Genomic DNA, 15,997 nt, shown 5'->3' with positions numbered 1-15,997 from the left:
TCATTACAATGCGCAGTCGCGGGTCCTGCCTGTGCTACGGTCGTACGGCGTGTGCGTCCTTTACATACTGTCTATGGTGTGTCCCTTCGGTCAGTCGACCCGTCTTGTCGTGTTATCCCTCGTTTGTTATTATGTCCCGCTGCCTCGCGCTGGCTCGGTTCGCCCTCGGTTCCTCTCAGAGGACCAACTCACGGCTAACGTCATGTGCACGAGGGCTGAGCAGCCGAATTACCTCGCGCTCCTTCACCAGAGGTAACGTTAAGCTGTTTGTGAGCTGGCCGAGTCAGTTGACGGCTACAAGATCACAGTGGTGTGAACTGCTGCGGCTCAACTCTACTTCATTTACCAGCCTGCAGTCTAACGCCACGATAGCTTAGTTAGAAACTACGAAACTGCTAAATACCAACGACTCTGTTATTACATCATGGCATCAGAGTAGGACTTAACTGACTGTTAGTGTCGTGATTTTATTTGTCTTTTTATAGCCCAAAAATAGATAACATTTATGATTTAAAAATGTCAGCATCAAATCATGAATAAAGTGGTGCTTTATCAAATTGATAGGTTCATGTTTTCAAGTATATCTGTAAACACTACTCATGACAATGTTTAGTTGAGAGAGTTATTTGGACCTGCATCAGACCTGCAGGTTGGGCAGCAGCAGAGGTGGAGCAGTCGGCCCAAAGTGTGGAGCTCCCAGCGGTCCTGTCTCGGCTTCAGCCAGCAGTCTTACTACAGCACCCAGGAGGCAGAGAAAGAGCCTGAAGAGGAGCCTCTGCACACCATCATCAGTGATACGGAGTCTGTTCAAGGTGGTATAAGAGCTGCAGACCTACATCTCCTTTAATGTCACGGAGAGGATGATCATTTGTTAGATTCAAAATAATCTGAATGTTGTTCTACCCCTGATCCATGCAGGTAGCTTGTCCAAACATGAATTTCAGGCTGAGACGAAAAAACTTCTGGACATTGTTGCCAGGTCCTTGTATTCAGAGAAAGAGGTAGGTGTGTTTGAAAGAAAGGGAGATAATCTACAATTTAGGCTACATCCACACTAATAGGTTTCCGTTTTAAAACGCATATCTATTGCTATGTTTACGCCTCGGTGTCCACACTGCTTCGATGTTTTTGAGCCCCTAAAACGGAGAGGCATTTGGAAACGCTGCTGACAAAGTTTTAGTTTTGAAAACGTTGCATTTTAGTCTGTACAGACAGAAATGGAGACCTTTGCAAATGATGACTCAGTCATCCACGTTCGCTCCCTGATTGGGTCTTATAAGTCTCAACGTGTTTCCTAATTGGCCCCTTTCACGTGACCCTTTCACCAGAAGAAGAACAAACGACATCGACCTTGACAACCAGTGGTAAATTCAACATGGAAAATGAATTACAGTCCCCTCTGACCTTGTTGTCGATGCTATCAGCTGTTTTGCAGTTAAATCCTGCACTTTATAATGCTGCTGCAGCCTACATGTGCAGGAAGCAAGCTGTTCTTTTAGCAATGTGCCACAATTCCTGTGTCCAGTGTACTTAAATTGTCTGTGATATGCGTTTTCAGGCGTTGATGGATGATTACTTATAAAACGCTTGTGAGGACGGAGATCGTTTTCAATTGAAAACACCTTTTTCAAATGAAAACGTAGTAATGTCGACGTAGCCTTAGCTGGACTGACATTTCAGTATATGAACTATAACTGTTCTTCTCTTCCTTATCCCACCAGGTGTTTATCAGAGAGCTGATCTCCAACGGCAGTGACGCTCTGGAAAAACTGCGCCACAAACTGATGACAGCAGGTGGTGAAACGGCTCAGATGGAGATCCACCTGCAGACCGATGGTGCCAAGGGCACCTTCACCATTCAGGTATACCCATGACTGTGTAAAATGTGCAGTCTGCATGAGTTATGGTTGATTGGTATTATTCTTTTTGACAGTTTTCGGTGTGTTGTTGGTCTTTCAGCCCCATGTTTATTTTCTGTTAAACATACAACCTAGCCCTTTTCCACTGCAGGAATGTAATGTGTAGGACCAGGCCCTCACCAGTGTTAGGGGAGAGGAGGTCATTCAGAGGGAGCAGGAGTTGATAGCAGGAGAAGATGTCTCAGCATCTGGCAGAAATTGGTAGACAAGATTGTATAAAAAAGAATCACAATGGATGCAAACCAAAAAACTATGAAGTGGTTTGACGCTCTCAAAGCTGATTTGGGCTACCGAGTGACATGTTTCTGTTGGTCCCAGCACTCCCCTTGATTCAGAGTAAACCATAAACCAATATCAGCATCACTTCTTCCATTGATTGTCCCACAACAACTCGCTTGTCTTCCCTACCACACAGTGCATAAAAATGACATAGTTGGTCCCACTGTAGCGTTTTAAATGAGGTTTATCCAAAATGTCCCAGTTTCTTAAATACATTGGAAACGCAAGTAGGAACCAGGTTATTGCGGTGAAAAGGGGCTTCTGGTGAACTCTGGTTTCTGGTCTGTCTTTGGAAAAGATGCCACCTGGTGGATGGATATCATACAACAAGCTATAGTGACTTTTTGAGTGGCTGGAATTTTCTGTACTCTTAACAGGACACAGGAGTAGGGATGAACCAAGAGGAGCTGGTGGCCAACCTGGGGACTATCGCCCGCTCCGGTTCCAAGGTGAGGTTCTTCCACAGACTCCACTAGTGTTTGGCTATACGATTAACAATCCAATTAATCCATCAGTTTATGTCCACGAATGTCACACCTGTATTTATGATGTATCCTCCTCATTCTGTCGTCATAATCATCTCGTCCCCACACTGCAGGCATTTTTGGACGCCCTGCAGAACCAGGCAGAGGCCAGCAGCACCATCATTGGTCAGTTTGGTGTGGGATTCTACTCTTCCTTCATGGTGGCTGACCGTGTTGACGTCTACTCGCGGTCCGCTGAGCCCAACGCACCCGGATACAAGTGGTCCTCAGACGGGTGAGAGGGAGAGAAGGGATGAGAATGAAAGTCTTTTAAAGGTCCCATGACATGGTGCTCTTTGGATGCTTTTATATAGACCTTAGTGGTCCCCTAATACTGAATCTGAAGTCTCTTTCCCAGAATTCAGCCTTGGTGCAGAATTACAGCCACTAGAGCCAGTCCCACAATGAGCTTTCCTTAGGATGTGCCATTTCTGTGTCTGTAGCTATTGATGAGGAGAGAGGGGGGGTGGCAAGTTGGAGGTTGGGGGGGTGTAGCCTTGACCAATTGCCACTTTGCTTGTTTGAAAGCCATGATGTCTCTCTCTCATGGGTGGGCCAAATTCTCTGGGCGGGCAAAGCAGAGAAACGGGAGGTAAGATCGGCCCATCTGAGCTTTCATTTTCTCAAAGACAGAGCAGGATACCCAGGGCTCGGTTTACACCGGTCGCCATTTCTAGCCACTGGGGGACCATAGGCAGGCTGGGGGAACTCATATTAATGTTAAAAAACCTCATAAAGTGAAATTTTCATGCCATGGGACTTTTAATATGAACATCAAGAATAGGAAAAGGATATTTTCTGAGTTTGGTTCTGTTCTGCAGCAGAACAAAGAGTGAATACACACATCTGTGAAAGGACCATAACCAAATGGGATCCTCTGTCGTTGTCTTCTTCAGCTCTGGAGTTTTTGAGATCGCTGAGGCCAGTGGTGTTCAACAGGGAACAAAGATCGTGCTGCACCTCAAAGACGACTGCAAGGAGTTTTCCGCTGAGGACAGAGTTAAAGGTAGAACTGCCGGAGCTGCTTCTATACCTGCAGTGATAAAACACATTAGTGTAGCATCGCTCCGTGTCCTTACAAGCTGTTGAATCTCTTTCAGATGTTGTAACTAAGTATAGCAACTTTGTCAGCTTCCCCATCTTCCTGAACGGACGGAGGCTCAACACACTGCAGGTGAGCCTCTCTGATTCTGTTGTTCTCTCTGTCTCAGTCCAAAGACTCCCAAAATTCATGGTATGAATACGGTGGAACTTTGCTTGACCAGTGCAGCTGTTTTAGCAGCAAGTTCTGCATAATGCAAGACAAAAATCACATAATACAAGCAACCAAGAATATACAACATTTCACTATTGTGAACCTTAAAGGTCCAAGGTCTCCCATCTAGCGTTGAGATCATATATCGCAATCAACTCTCTCGCGCCACGCAGTTCAAAGTACGTATTACAGCTACGGTAGCCTTCACGCTTCAAAAAGCCGGTCTCTTGCTCTTTTCAATATCCTTTCTTTTTCCTGAAATTTGGATTTTGAATACGTGTGGTCCTCCATGTTTCCTTCTTCAAACTTGCTGGGGCCGGGAAACGGCTATACCCATTAGCAGCACCTGAGAGTTTATCATGTGACGGTGAAAACGCAAAAGGCGGAGCAGTATGCCCTGTATGTCCCTTACTGGTTAACGTATTTCAAGATGGAGCATGAATATGGAGCGTCTACCCCAGTTCATGCAAATGTAAAATTTCAAGCCAATAGGAATACTTGGAATTGATGGTGGGGGTAAATATTCATGAAAAAGGACAAGTTTGTGAACGAGCAACACAGACTTAATAATGAACAACTAAAAACGTTACACACTGGGACTTTAAATAAAGGCTTTATGCCTGTTAATTATGCAGTGTGAGCTGAATAATACATCTGGAGTTGGTTAGGTATCACTGTAATACTTTAAAATGTATTTATGTGGGATTTTTTCTTTTCTTTATTATTAATGGTTGTTTGGCCTCTGTCTTCCATCAGGCTTTGTGGATGATGGAGCCTAAGGAAATTAGTGACTGGCAGCATGAGGAGTTCTACCGTTACGTCGCCCAAGCCTACGACAAGCCTCGCTACACGCTGCACTACCGTGCCGACGCCCCGCTCAACATCCGGAGCATCTTTTATGTCCCTGACACGGTGAGCAGCTCAGGACTGGCACAGTGTCGACACTTCAAACTGTCTTTGTTTCACTGCTGAGCGTAAAATCTCACCAGCCAACTTAAAGTGAATGTTTCTGTTTCACGCCCCCTCCCCCACTCAGCTAATCCGGGATTGAAACCGGCAACTTTCCAGTCCATAAATGTGTCACAACAACCACGGAAATACTGCCAACCTGTGTGAAAGATCATGTTATGTAACACAATTTGGGTTTTTTCGGTGGTAGTGAGTACCCATTAATTTATTACAAATAATGTATTTGTCAACAGAAGCCGAGCATGTTTGATGTGAGCAGGGAGATGGGCTCCAGTGTGGCTCTGTTCAGCAGGAAGGTCCTGATCCAGACCAAAGCGACTGACATCTTGCCCAAGTGGCTGCGCTTCCTCCGAGGTCTGGATCCTCCCGAGTGCCTCCACCGGCTCCTGGTGGAGCTGCTTGTTTTTACTCTACGGTTTCATAATGCATGATTATATGAATAGTTTGTTTAATTTTTCAGTGCTGAACTTGTGTGTGTGCGTGCCTTTTGTGACGTGTGTAGGTGTGGTGGACAGCGAGGACATCCCGCTGAATCTGAGCAGAGAGCTGTTGCAGGAGAGCGCCCTCATCAGGTAAAACACCAGTTTTGCTTTGTTTTTTGTATTTAAGGTATCCTCACTTATGTTTCGTCCATTTTGTCTTGCTCTTACTCTTTATTATCAAAATCTAAAAACAAATTTGGAGGATTTACTCATACATTCGTAATGCATTTGTCCGTTCTTTTACTTGTATTTATTTTTTTGACCCTCACCTGTGGCTTCAGGAAGCTCCGTGACGTGTTGCAGCAGAGGGTGATCCGCTTCCTGCTGGACCAGAGCAAGAAGGAGCCAGAGAAGTACAACAAGTTCTTTGAGGACTACGGCCTCTTCATGAGGGAGGGCATCGTCACCACTCAGGAACAAGACGTCAAGGTGACTTTGAAACAACTTCTTTTATTTATTTTTTTTTTACAAAAGTTAAAAGCAGCGGGGATATGGTATCCTGAATATGACTGCAGTACCGTTTGACCCTCCATGCTGTCTCTGCACAGGAGGATATTGCAAAGCTGTTGAGGTTTGAGTCTTCTGCTCTGCCAGCGGGCCAGCACACCAATCTGATGGAGTACTCCTCCCGCATGAAGGCTGGCACACGCAACATCTACTACCTGTGCGCCCCCAACCGCCATCTTGCAGAGCACTCCCCCTACTATGAGGCCATGAAACAGAAAGACATGGAGGTGAGCAAGTGGTGTGAAATCAGTGGTAAACTAGCGATATAAGAAAAATATTATTCCCGTAAATCAATTGAGCCGTTATCGAAAGTCAGTCGGCTTTCATTTTCCAGTTGCATTGTAGGCCATATTCCTATTGATGTATAATTCTTCAGTCCCATGTCCCTTTCACACTTGTGTAACAATGTTTATTTTTTTATTGTACATAGAAAGATATAATTTGTATCTAAAATGTCAGTGCTTACAGTGAAGATCTGAGCCACTTTGTGGCTTGAACTTTAATGTACCGTGTTTGATGAATGCATAGGTATTTTAATTCCTATCATATTAGAGCAGAGATCTTCAACAGGGGTCCGAGACCCCTAGGGAGTCCTCAGAGTTACTGCAGGGGGCCACCAAATTCAATTTGGAAAAAAAACTTTAACATGACATGAATTCAACATATTATTGGCAAATATAAATCAGCCTATTTGTGAAAAAACAATGATAGGCTTACTGGCCTTATAGGTAAGAAGTAGTCACTAAGGTAGACACCCACAGATGCAGTTCATTCTAAGCATTCACTGTGCCACGTGTATGTTTAACATTTAAACATGATTTATAAAATCATGCCAACAATTATTTTATTAGCTTAGTATTCAATGCACTAAAAAAGGTATGTATAAAGGCCTTAGGCCACACTACATGTTATTGTAGGCCCAGTTTCATATTGTCAAATGAGAATAAAAGAGACAATATGGCAGTTCTGCCACTGAAAAGCTGATTAAAAGCTATTCATTAAGAATGAAAACTGGAAATTTCACTTGGGTCTTTTGTGTATGTGCAGGTGCTGTTCTGCTACGAGCAGTTTGATGAGCTGACCCTGCTCCACCTCAGGGAGTTCGACAAAAAGAAGATGATCTCAGTGGAGACTGACATCGTGGTAGATCACTACAAAGAGGAGAAGTTTGAAGACAGCAAGCCCGGTTTGCTCCCCTCTCATACCTCCAGTTAAAGCTGAGCAGTGTAGCAGGACAGCTCTGTGTCAAGGTTGTAGTCCTCACTCCTGTTCATTGCCTCTTCTCTCCTGCAGCCTCCGAGCGCCTGACGCAGGAGCAGGCCGATGACCTGATGTCCTGGATGAAGAATGCCTTGGGCCCCCGAGTCACCAACATAAAGGTAAAGCTTACACGTGTCAAGGACTCAAATGTGTTTTCCTGACAAGAAATCGGCTCAGTCGTGGATTCAAATCATTGTGAAATTGTTTTTTTCCATGTCAGATCTCCTTAAGTTGGTCACGTTGCATAATACTTTTTTTTTTTCTTTTCTCATCTGGCCCCTAGCTGACTCCACGCCTGGACACCCACCCAGCTATGATCACAGTGCTGGAAATGGGTGCTGCACGCCACTTCCTCCGCACCCAGCAGCTGGCTCGCACCCCTGAGGAGAGGGCTCAGATACTGCAGCCCACACTGGAGATCAATGCAGGGTGAGAGAATGTGTGTGTGTGTGTGTGTGTGTGTGTGTGTGTGTGTGTGTGTGTGTGTGTGTGTGTGTGTGTGTGTGTGTGTGTGTGTGTGTGTGTGTGTGTGTGTGTGTGTGTGTGTGTGTGTGTGTGTGTGTGTGTGTGTGTGTGTGTGTGTGTGTGTGTGTGTGTATTTTACAAGATGGAATAAAAGAAAATGATTAAATGTGTTTTTGTGTCCAGCTCTCAATATCTTGTACTTTTTTTTTACCATCTGACAGACATGATCTGATCAAGAAGTTGCAGGCACTGAAGGACACAAACTCTGAACTGGCTGGACTGCTACTGGAACAGGTACTGTGGGTTAGAGCTGCATATGGAAAACAGCATTTATAGTAAGAAGGCCATTATCTGCTCCAGCAAACTCAAAAAAATGCCTCATTGTTGTCTTGATAAGTTCAGAATAACTTCCACAACAGTTTCCATTAGTCCAACAATAAGGTCATGTCGTACTGTTTTTCTAAGAGTTGCTGGAAAGTTTAGTTTAGTTACTGGTGAGGAAATTCAACATTTCTGCATAAGTTTCACATTTGAAAGTATTTCAGCTGCTCAAAAGGGCATAATCCCTCCTGCTCCTGGTAGACTTTTACTTTGAAACACGTGCAGGAAGTCATTAAGTTATTGACAACAGCTTACACAGCACTCAAAGAGTAGAAGTGAATGATTACGGTCAGAAGAAACCATTCACAATATAGGACATTACAATTGTCTGATAGGTAATTAATAGATGGTTAAGTATTTGTAATGTTCCCCAGGCTCTGTTCTGGCAGCACATAATCAACTTTTTGTGGGATATTTTTCTCTCTTAAAGTGAGTCGCTAATTGGCTTGAAGTCTTATCAGTGCAGTTTCACACAATTATTTCTCTTCATCTGTATTTTGCAGATCTATGATAACGCCATGATCACGGCGGGCCTGAACGACGATCCCCGACCGATGATTTCCCGCCTTAACGACCTGCTGACTAAAGCTCTGGAGAAGCACTGAGAGCTGTTCAGACATGATCGGTGCAGACGGACTTGGTTTTGAGGACAGTGGACTGAAGCATTTACATAGAACTGCAGGCCTGGAACCATAAAATCACATCCCCCCCCCCCCCGGAGTACTTGTAAAGGCTTTTAAAGCTCAGATGGAGTGACAATTGACTGCTGGAAGCTTTGTAAGCACTTGTATGTCTTCATGCTCTGTGTTCAGCACGGTTTCTTCAGGCTCGTCCACATCTTCAATAATATGGGTGCAAACAATGTAGAGATGAAGTGGGGAAAGCAGGCAAAAGTAAGAAGAGATGCATTAAAATGTTCTAACTGCCAAAAGAAGTTTTATTCTGAAGTGTGCATCAGAGATTTGAAGCGGTAAGAGATGGTTTAATTAGAAATGCAAGATGGTTATCACTGCTGAATAGAGCTGTTAATGTTTTTTTTTTATAAACCCTTGTTCTTTTGCCCTCAAAATCCCTCAAATTGTTCATTTTTTTTCACATTATTTATTTTATGTTTTGCAATTCATAAGAAGCTGAATACCACAAATGTGGGAATGTTTCATGTGATTAAATATTTTTTAACTGGGTCAAATGAAAAGAAACTGGTAGATGGTGTATGAGCTGCAAATATGACTTGTCATCGGTCAGTGGTCAAACATGGATTCTCAACAGGTATCATTAGTACTAATAAAATGGATTTAAAATACTGTATAAGCATTTATGGAGCTTTTGGTGTGCTGTGCGTATTGCTAATAAGTTGAGTAAACAAAAAGATTCCAAAAGAGCTTGAAAATACGATTTTACTGCAAGTAACATGACATCTCTATTGTGAGTGCAGAAAGAGGAGAGAAACCTCAACTCCAAGATGGGCGTCCTCAAGTGTGCAGTCTGTCGCAGACAATATTTAGAGATCGATTGTAGTCAAACAGGCTAGAGTTCAAGTGAAGTGATTCTCTGTGGTTTCTATGCAAGCGTCCCAGCGCTGTCCATCCATTTGAACCACATCAGGGCATTTTGACCCATCACACCTCCAGCCCAGGCCGCCTCTCCTCTGCGAGCCATCCTGCTTCAGGTCTCGCCTGACGATCCGTCAAGATCCGTACATCCCAGAAGTGTCAGGATAGCTTGTCTATGTTGGCTAGGAAACGCTGGGCCCACCATTCATCAAGATCTATCGGCACAAAGTCTGAAAAAAAACAGGAAGAAAGGAATTCAAAAGATATGCCATGAGATTAGATGAAATGCCTGTTGGTGTGTCAGTACACCCTAAAACATTGCGGTCGTATGCTTGTCATCCCAATAGGACAAAAAAAACCCATTTTTTCCATAATCATTTCTCTATTAGTTCAGCACAAATTAGTTAGACATTACCATAGCTCGATCAGGACAATGTAACCCAATATAAGTTAATTTTGAATGGGATTCATGTGGTAGACAACATTTTTTATTATGAACATATTTGTCAGATCTTTCAATTTAGAAAAAGAATAACTCCTAGAGGGAAATTTACTGGGGATCTTTAATTCCTGATATTAACTGGAAAAGAGCTTGGTTGTTACCCAGTAAATACTGCATTACAAATAAAGTGAAGGTTCAATTCAAAAATTCTTCATAAAATATACCCTGTGAATGTTACTGTAGCCAAATATTCAGACATAAGTACTGCTTGTTCCTTCTGTGGTGATATGGATGAAACACTATCACACATTTTGTTTTGTTTTTTATGTGAGAAAAACATTTCTCAGTGACTTAAATAGTAACCAATTTGATCCACCTTACTGTCTTATCTTAAGAGATTTTCTTTTTTATTATGATAATCCTGATAATAACACTTTGGAATATGTAGTGAACTTTGTTTTGCAAGCCAAGTTTTTTATTCATAAACAGAAATGGCAAAAGGGACAGCCTTCCTTCCAGGTATTTAAGTTAGAAATAGATTTGCTCCTTAAATCACTTCATATAATTAAAAATAACCCCAAAAAAATGATAGGCTTTTGTGTCTCCTCTACACAGTCTGGAAATTCTGAACAGTTTTCCTCTTTGTTTTGTTTGAAAAACTATTGTCATACCATGACAGTGTATGATGTTTTGTGTATTTGTGTCTTTATGCATCAATTAAAAAAAAAAAGAAATATCATAGCTTTCTCTGTTACCTTATTTATTTTTTTTTTTTTAAGTGTAGAAATAAAGAGCCATGGTCTTTTGGAATGGTTGTGTCTGGGTTGACCTTGTTTACCGCCCTCCAGTGGTCAGAGTGAGAAACTGCAGCACAACAGAAGCCGAGCAAATATAAATTTGTGGCTAACAAAATGGTTTTTAATACCTTGTTTAAGTTGTTATCTTAATATATAATTGATATCAAAAATGTAAAACTCACCGATATAACTACAAATAGTATTAGTAACATCAGTGTCGATAACAATTGTGTTAACTGCAGTTTTAGTAAAAGTTTTGTGGTGTGGAGACTATTGTAACAGCGATGTTCAAGGCAGAAATGTTAGCATGCATGCTACTTCCATATTGTCTCAATAAAGTAACAAAAAAGAAGCAAAAGGTATACAAATCAGAAACCACTGTGGTTTTTGATCTGTACTGACACAATAAAAACGCAACGTAATACTGATATTTATACTTAAACTGACTGTTAATAGAATCATTTCAGGTACCAGGGAATCACTAGTGCCTTTTATATAGAGAGTGCCCTCAACTGTAATATATGTATGTATACAGTATGTATGTATGTATGTATGTATGTATACATGCATGCATGCATGCATACATACATACATACATACATACATACATACATACATACATACATATACATACATACAATGTATGATTTGTATATGCTACCGGAAGACGTTTGCTAAATAAATTTGTGGTGTCTTGTAATCCCATGTGGGATGGGCCAAAATGACTTTTTTGTGACATACTATATTATGACTTTTTTAATGACATATTATACAATTACTTTTTTCATGACTTTTTTTGACATACCATACTATGAGTTTTTTACGAAAACAATCTTTGTGTCAGGTCAGATAGCTTAGGGTGATAAGACTATGATCAGAAGGTCAGTGTTGAAATCTTATATGTTTCAGGAAAGTTTTAAGGGTCCAATACACAAATTGAAAGAGACGAATATGCCAAAATCATCAACTCTTTCCAAGTCAGATAGATCAGAGGGATCAGAGAATGTTTGGAAGTCAGAAGGTTGAGTGTTCAAATCCTACATGTCTCAGTAAGTTTTGAGGTCCGACTCACTAAGTGAAAGAGGAAAATGACTAAAACGTAGACATGTGCGTCAGGTCAGATAGCTTAGGGTGATAAGAGAATGATTGGAAGGTTGAGTGTTCAAATCCTGTATGGAGCAATTGGTTTCAAGACCTACATTACTGGAATGAAGAATACAAATCAATGAAGAGAAAAGTTGTGTTCTGTCACTCTCTTTTATCACTTTTTTCGACCTACTATACTATGACTTTTATATATTTTTTTCGACATTGCTATACTATCACTTTATAAATCACTTTTTGACATGCTACTGTATATACACTAAGACTTTTTTGAACATACTATACTATTACTTTATCACTTATCGACACACTACTAAGCCTTTTTTTTTTTATCACTTTTGACATACTATACCATGAGTTTTTTTCGACATAATATACTATGACTTTATGATTTTATTCGACATACTATGCTATGACTTTTTTATGATTTTATTCGACATACTATAACTTTTATGATTTTATTTGATATACCATACCCTAACTTTTTTCGACATACTATACTATGACTTTATGATTTTATTCGACATACTATAACTTTTTTATGACCTACTATACTATGACATTTTAATTAAAAAAAACTTCACTAAGACTTTTTTTATCACTTTTTTCAAGTATGACTTTTTTCGACATACTGTAATATGACTTTATAATTTTTTTTTCGACATACTATGCTGTGACTTTATTCGACATACTAGACTGACTTTTTTTAATCACTTTTTTTTCAACATACTATACCAGAGGTCAACAACTGGCGGACTCCGGCCCAAAACCGGACCGCGAGAGGCTTCCATCCGGACCGCGAAGCCTTTCGACACAACTGGGAAATAAATGATGCGTATTTATCTAGTCACTAAAGAATTTTTCAACAGCCTGAACGAGGCTAGCTCTGTAGACCTGTATGGGTCCTGCGACCGCCTGTGACTGTTTGTTTCCGTTGTCAAAAGTGGAAATATTAAAATGCCCCCCCTGTAGATGGCGCGCACGAGTATAACCACAGCTTGAGGAGGAGGAGGAGGAGAAGCTGTACTCACTGTGCATGTGTGGGTTGGGAGTGGGTTCTTTATAGTGGACTGCTCCCTGGGTCTCCTCTGACCCCCCCTCCTGCTGCTCCACCTCCTGCCAGGCTGAAAACACAACGACTCGGTCAGTACATCTACTAATACTTATAAGCTTGTATACAGTATGTTTAGGTAGAGACTTAAACGATGAAGTTGACATTTGAAGAAACACCTTGTCCTCTAGAAAATTGTGATTTTCAATGTTTCTTTATGCTTTATAGGCCATTAATCGTGTAATCAATTAATCACAGATAATCATGAAGAAGCAGATTAATTGATTATGCAATGATTGTAGCTAAAATAGACACATAACTGTATGTCTATAATTTGTTTTACTACATCTCTGATCTATCAACAGATCCTGGATCCTGGCTGTATCCAGGATACAACACAGTTGACACAACTAAATCAAAAGAAATATAATCAATGATGATAATGTAAACCCAAGGATATGGTATAAAGAATTTAACTAGTGTGTAATAACAGCACATATCCTTATTGTCCAAGTTCAAATCTTCTGCACCCTAGTGTCACACCTACAGCGGCAAACAAGTAAAGTCCACTAGGGCAAATGTTTCAAAGGCTCACGTTTGTATTTCAAATAATGCAGCATGTTGACTGGGGTGTGTGTGTGTGTGTGTGTGTGTGTGTGTGTGTGTGTGTGTGTGTGTGTGTGTGTGTGTGTGTGCGTTAGCTGCATGTATTGGGGTATTTCAGAGAGTGAAAGAATAAATCAACCCTGAACAAAAGGGGAGTCGGGCCTTCTTTGTGTCCTTGTTCACTCAACGACAAGGTTACTGGAGTTGTTTACGAGCTGCTGTGGCCGAGCTTTAACGCCAGCAACTAACAGGACACAGAGAGTAAGAGCAGCCGAGCCACTGTATGAGACTGTGAATGTTAAAAAGAAGAACACACTTCAAAAACTAGGTCACTGCGTTAGGGTTTCATCACAGATCCAACAAAACCCTTCACCCTGGCAGACGGCTCTGTTGCCTTTGCTCAAATTTAGACAACAAGTGGCTGGTGGGCACTTAGTTAAAAGCCCAAAATGCGGTTTACTTGCTGTGTACTTCAGCACATGTGCAAGCGTGGGTCATGAGGAGCACGATATGCGAGTGTGAGAGCATTTTTTGGCTAGGTGCCTATCATGGCTATCAGTGTCTGAGCAGCTGTGTGTGGGAGAGGCCTGGGAGGGGGCAGGTTGGCATGTCATTTAAACAACTTTATAGTAAAACAATGTCATTCACAAAAAAGCCGACGAGGGGCAGGTGTCTGGATCCAGTGAGACTGTTAAAGGCGTTGTCTCAGCTTCTGGTATTTCCAGTTAGACTGTCTAACTTAGTAAGACTAATTTCCTTACCATCATAGACAAATTTGACGTTTTCCTTGTGCGCGGGCGTGAAGCTCTCTTCCTGCTGGCTGTCTGCAGGGAGAGCCGGAGCAGGCTGATGGTACTTCTTACCGTTGGGACGGTTGAAAACTATCTTGGGTGCAGGAAGGCTGACGCGTACAAAAAGGAAAAAAAAAACAGCGTGTCACAAAAGTAGTCTGGAGGTTTTCAGCAAATGCTACATAAATATCTGAAAATTCTCATTTCTCAAAAGTGTTAGCCCTTGGGCCTAAATTCAAGCATGGGTGATTGTGTTGGAGTCAGAGATTGCAACAGCTGAATGAAGGACAACGTGCCACCTTGACTTCCCACAAGGTCACACACACACACACACACACACACACACACACACACACACACACACACACACACACACACACACACACACACACTGTGTTGTAAATCATTCAGGCGGACGAACAAGGGCTGTCTGATGACGTCCACAGCTGTCATTCACTAACATGTTTTAACCAGCACAGTTAATCAGCAAAATCAGCCAAACTTGTGACATTTTTCAAAAGAACACACATGACAAAGCATCACAGACGCACTACTGAGAGCATTTTGGTGGGTTTTTATTACCAGGAGGTGTCTCTCCAAAAGTTGCACACTTACTCAGGCATACTCCAGGACGTTTGCTTGTGCTTGAAGTCGTTTATTTGGTTGTCAAGCTGCTGAGTAGGCCCTAAATAACAGAAAGTTCACATTTTAATAAAACCACTTGAAAGCAAGATGATTGGTCTGCTGGATCTCTGAAAGCGTGTTTGAGTCACAGACCATGTGTCTCACCTGTCCGTCGCTGGGTGACCAGTTTGCTGGGACCTTTTGTAATTGTGTACATCATGCGCAGGAAGAGTCCGATGTAAAAGTTTAGTTTGGCACTTTGAAGTAAAAAAAAAAAAAAAGAAGTCCAGACGGAGCAGATAAAGGTGGAGCTGGCCTACTTTAAAGTTAAACACATTCCTCCAGAATCTGTCGATGTATGAACAACGGGAAGAAGCGCCAGTCCACTCCTCAGCTGATCAGGTTGAATTTCACTCACAGTGCGAAAGTTTGATCCCAACGCAAATCCACGGAGCTGACTACAGACTACAAGGGCTGTTTGCTAACCACGCAGGAAACCAAATTGTGCGCCGCGCTCCTCTCTGCGTAAAGGCCAGCCGCCGGGGTACATCTCATTCAGCGACCCTCCCCCTCTCTCTTGCCTTTACCCGAACTCACTTTGGTCATCAAGTGTACTGCACTGCCACAATGTCACATAACCTGAAACAGCGGCGGTCATTCATAAGACATTGAACGCACACCGTTAAAGCGCACCACTTCTCGCTCGACGTCCTACACGCCTCCCTCGGTGCTTTAAAGAGACAGTGTCCCCGGGTTGTAAGAAATCTGTAACACCAACTAGGGGCTGAGCTGAGGTCCACTATTTTCTTCCCTCATTTCCTAAATTCTAGGTAAACTAAACGTCTAGTGAAGTTCAAACAAATCGAATGGTGTCAGATGAGTTGAACTTGAATGAGAATTTATTCAATGAGGGTCATTTGTCTGCTCCACCATGTGGCCCCCATCTGCCCAACGTCTCTGTGTTTACAGTACACAACGCAGGTGAGGT

At 42.0% G+C, this 15,997-nt stretch overlaps 2 protein-coding genes across 2 annotated transcripts; one reads left to right on the top strand and one right to left on the bottom strand.

Annotated features, from left to right (window-relative positions):
- Positions 1 to 13: 13 nt before the first annotated feature.
- On the top strand, positions 14 to 9,347 carry trap1 (TNF receptor-associated protein 1). Its single transcript, XM_039824661.1, has 18 exons — positions 14 to 252; positions 642 to 812; positions 919 to 1,001; positions 1,722 to 1,862; positions 2,576 to 2,647; positions 2,797 to 2,957; positions 3,619 to 3,728; positions 3,823 to 3,896; positions 4,734 to 4,889; positions 5,180 to 5,300; positions 5,449 to 5,518; positions 5,710 to 5,857; positions 5,977 to 6,162; positions 6,983 to 7,121; positions 7,229 to 7,314; positions 7,479 to 7,624; positions 7,882 to 7,954; positions 8,545 to 9,347. Exons 1-18 carry the CDS (start codon positions 132 to 134, stop codon positions 8,644 to 8,646), a joined length of 2,160 nt encoding a protein of 719 aa, XP_039680595.1. The 5' UTR covers positions 14 to 131; the 3' UTR covers positions 8,647 to 9,347.
- A 75-nt stretch (positions 9,348 to 9,422) lies between these two features.
- Positions 9,423 to 15,758, bottom strand: LOC120574401 (MAPK regulated corepressor interacting protein 2-like). The gene is made up of 5 exons (XM_039824664.1): positions 15,175 to 15,758; positions 15,001 to 15,070; positions 14,356 to 14,495; positions 12,969 to 13,061; positions 9,423 to 9,824 (listed from the first exon to the last, which is right to left on the bottom strand). Exons 1-5 carry the CDS (start codon positions 15,227 to 15,229, stop codon positions 9,754 to 9,756), a joined length of 429 nt encoding a protein of 142 aa, XP_039680598.1. The 5' UTR covers positions 15,230 to 15,758; the 3' UTR covers positions 9,423 to 9,753.
- Positions 15,759 to 15,997: the final 239 nt, after the last annotated feature.

Source organism: Perca fluviatilis, chromosome 15 (assembly GCF_010015445.1).
Source record: "Perca fluviatilis chromosome 15, GENO_Pfluv_1.0, whole genome shotgun sequence".
Lineage (NCBI taxonomy): Eukaryota > Metazoa > Chordata > Actinopteri > Perciformes > Percidae > Perca > Perca fluviatilis.
Note: the sequence above shows the minus strand (reverse complement) of the source record. Positions and strands in the feature narration are given on the sequence as shown.

Bases quoted from the DNA above. Each gene is read 5' to 3' on its own strand.
- trap1 (XM_039824661.1), top strand. From the start codon at position 132: ATGTCCCGCTGCCTCGCGCTGGCTCGGTTCGCCCTCGGTTCCTCTCAG. The intron at 3,897-4,733 runs GTGAGCCTCTCT...GTCTTCCATCAG, and splicing joins GGAGGCTCAACACACTGCAG to GCTTTGTGGATGATGGAGCC. The intron at 4,890-5,179 runs GTGAGCAGCTCA...ATTTGTCAACAG, and splicing joins TCTTTTATGTCCCTGACACG to AAGCCGAGCATGTTTGATGT.
- LOC120574401 (XM_039824664.1), bottom strand. From the start codon at position 15,229: ATGATGTACACAATTACAAAAGGTCCCAGCAAACTGGTCACCCAGCGA. The intron at 14,496-15,000 runs GTAAGTGTGCAA...TGTACGCGTCAG, and splicing joins ACGTCCTGGAGTATGCCTGA to CCTTCCTGCACCCAAGATAG. The intron at 9,825-12,968 runs GTGAGTACAGCT...GTTTTTTTTCAG, and splicing joins TCCCAACCCACACATGCACA to ACTTTGTGCCGATAGATCTT.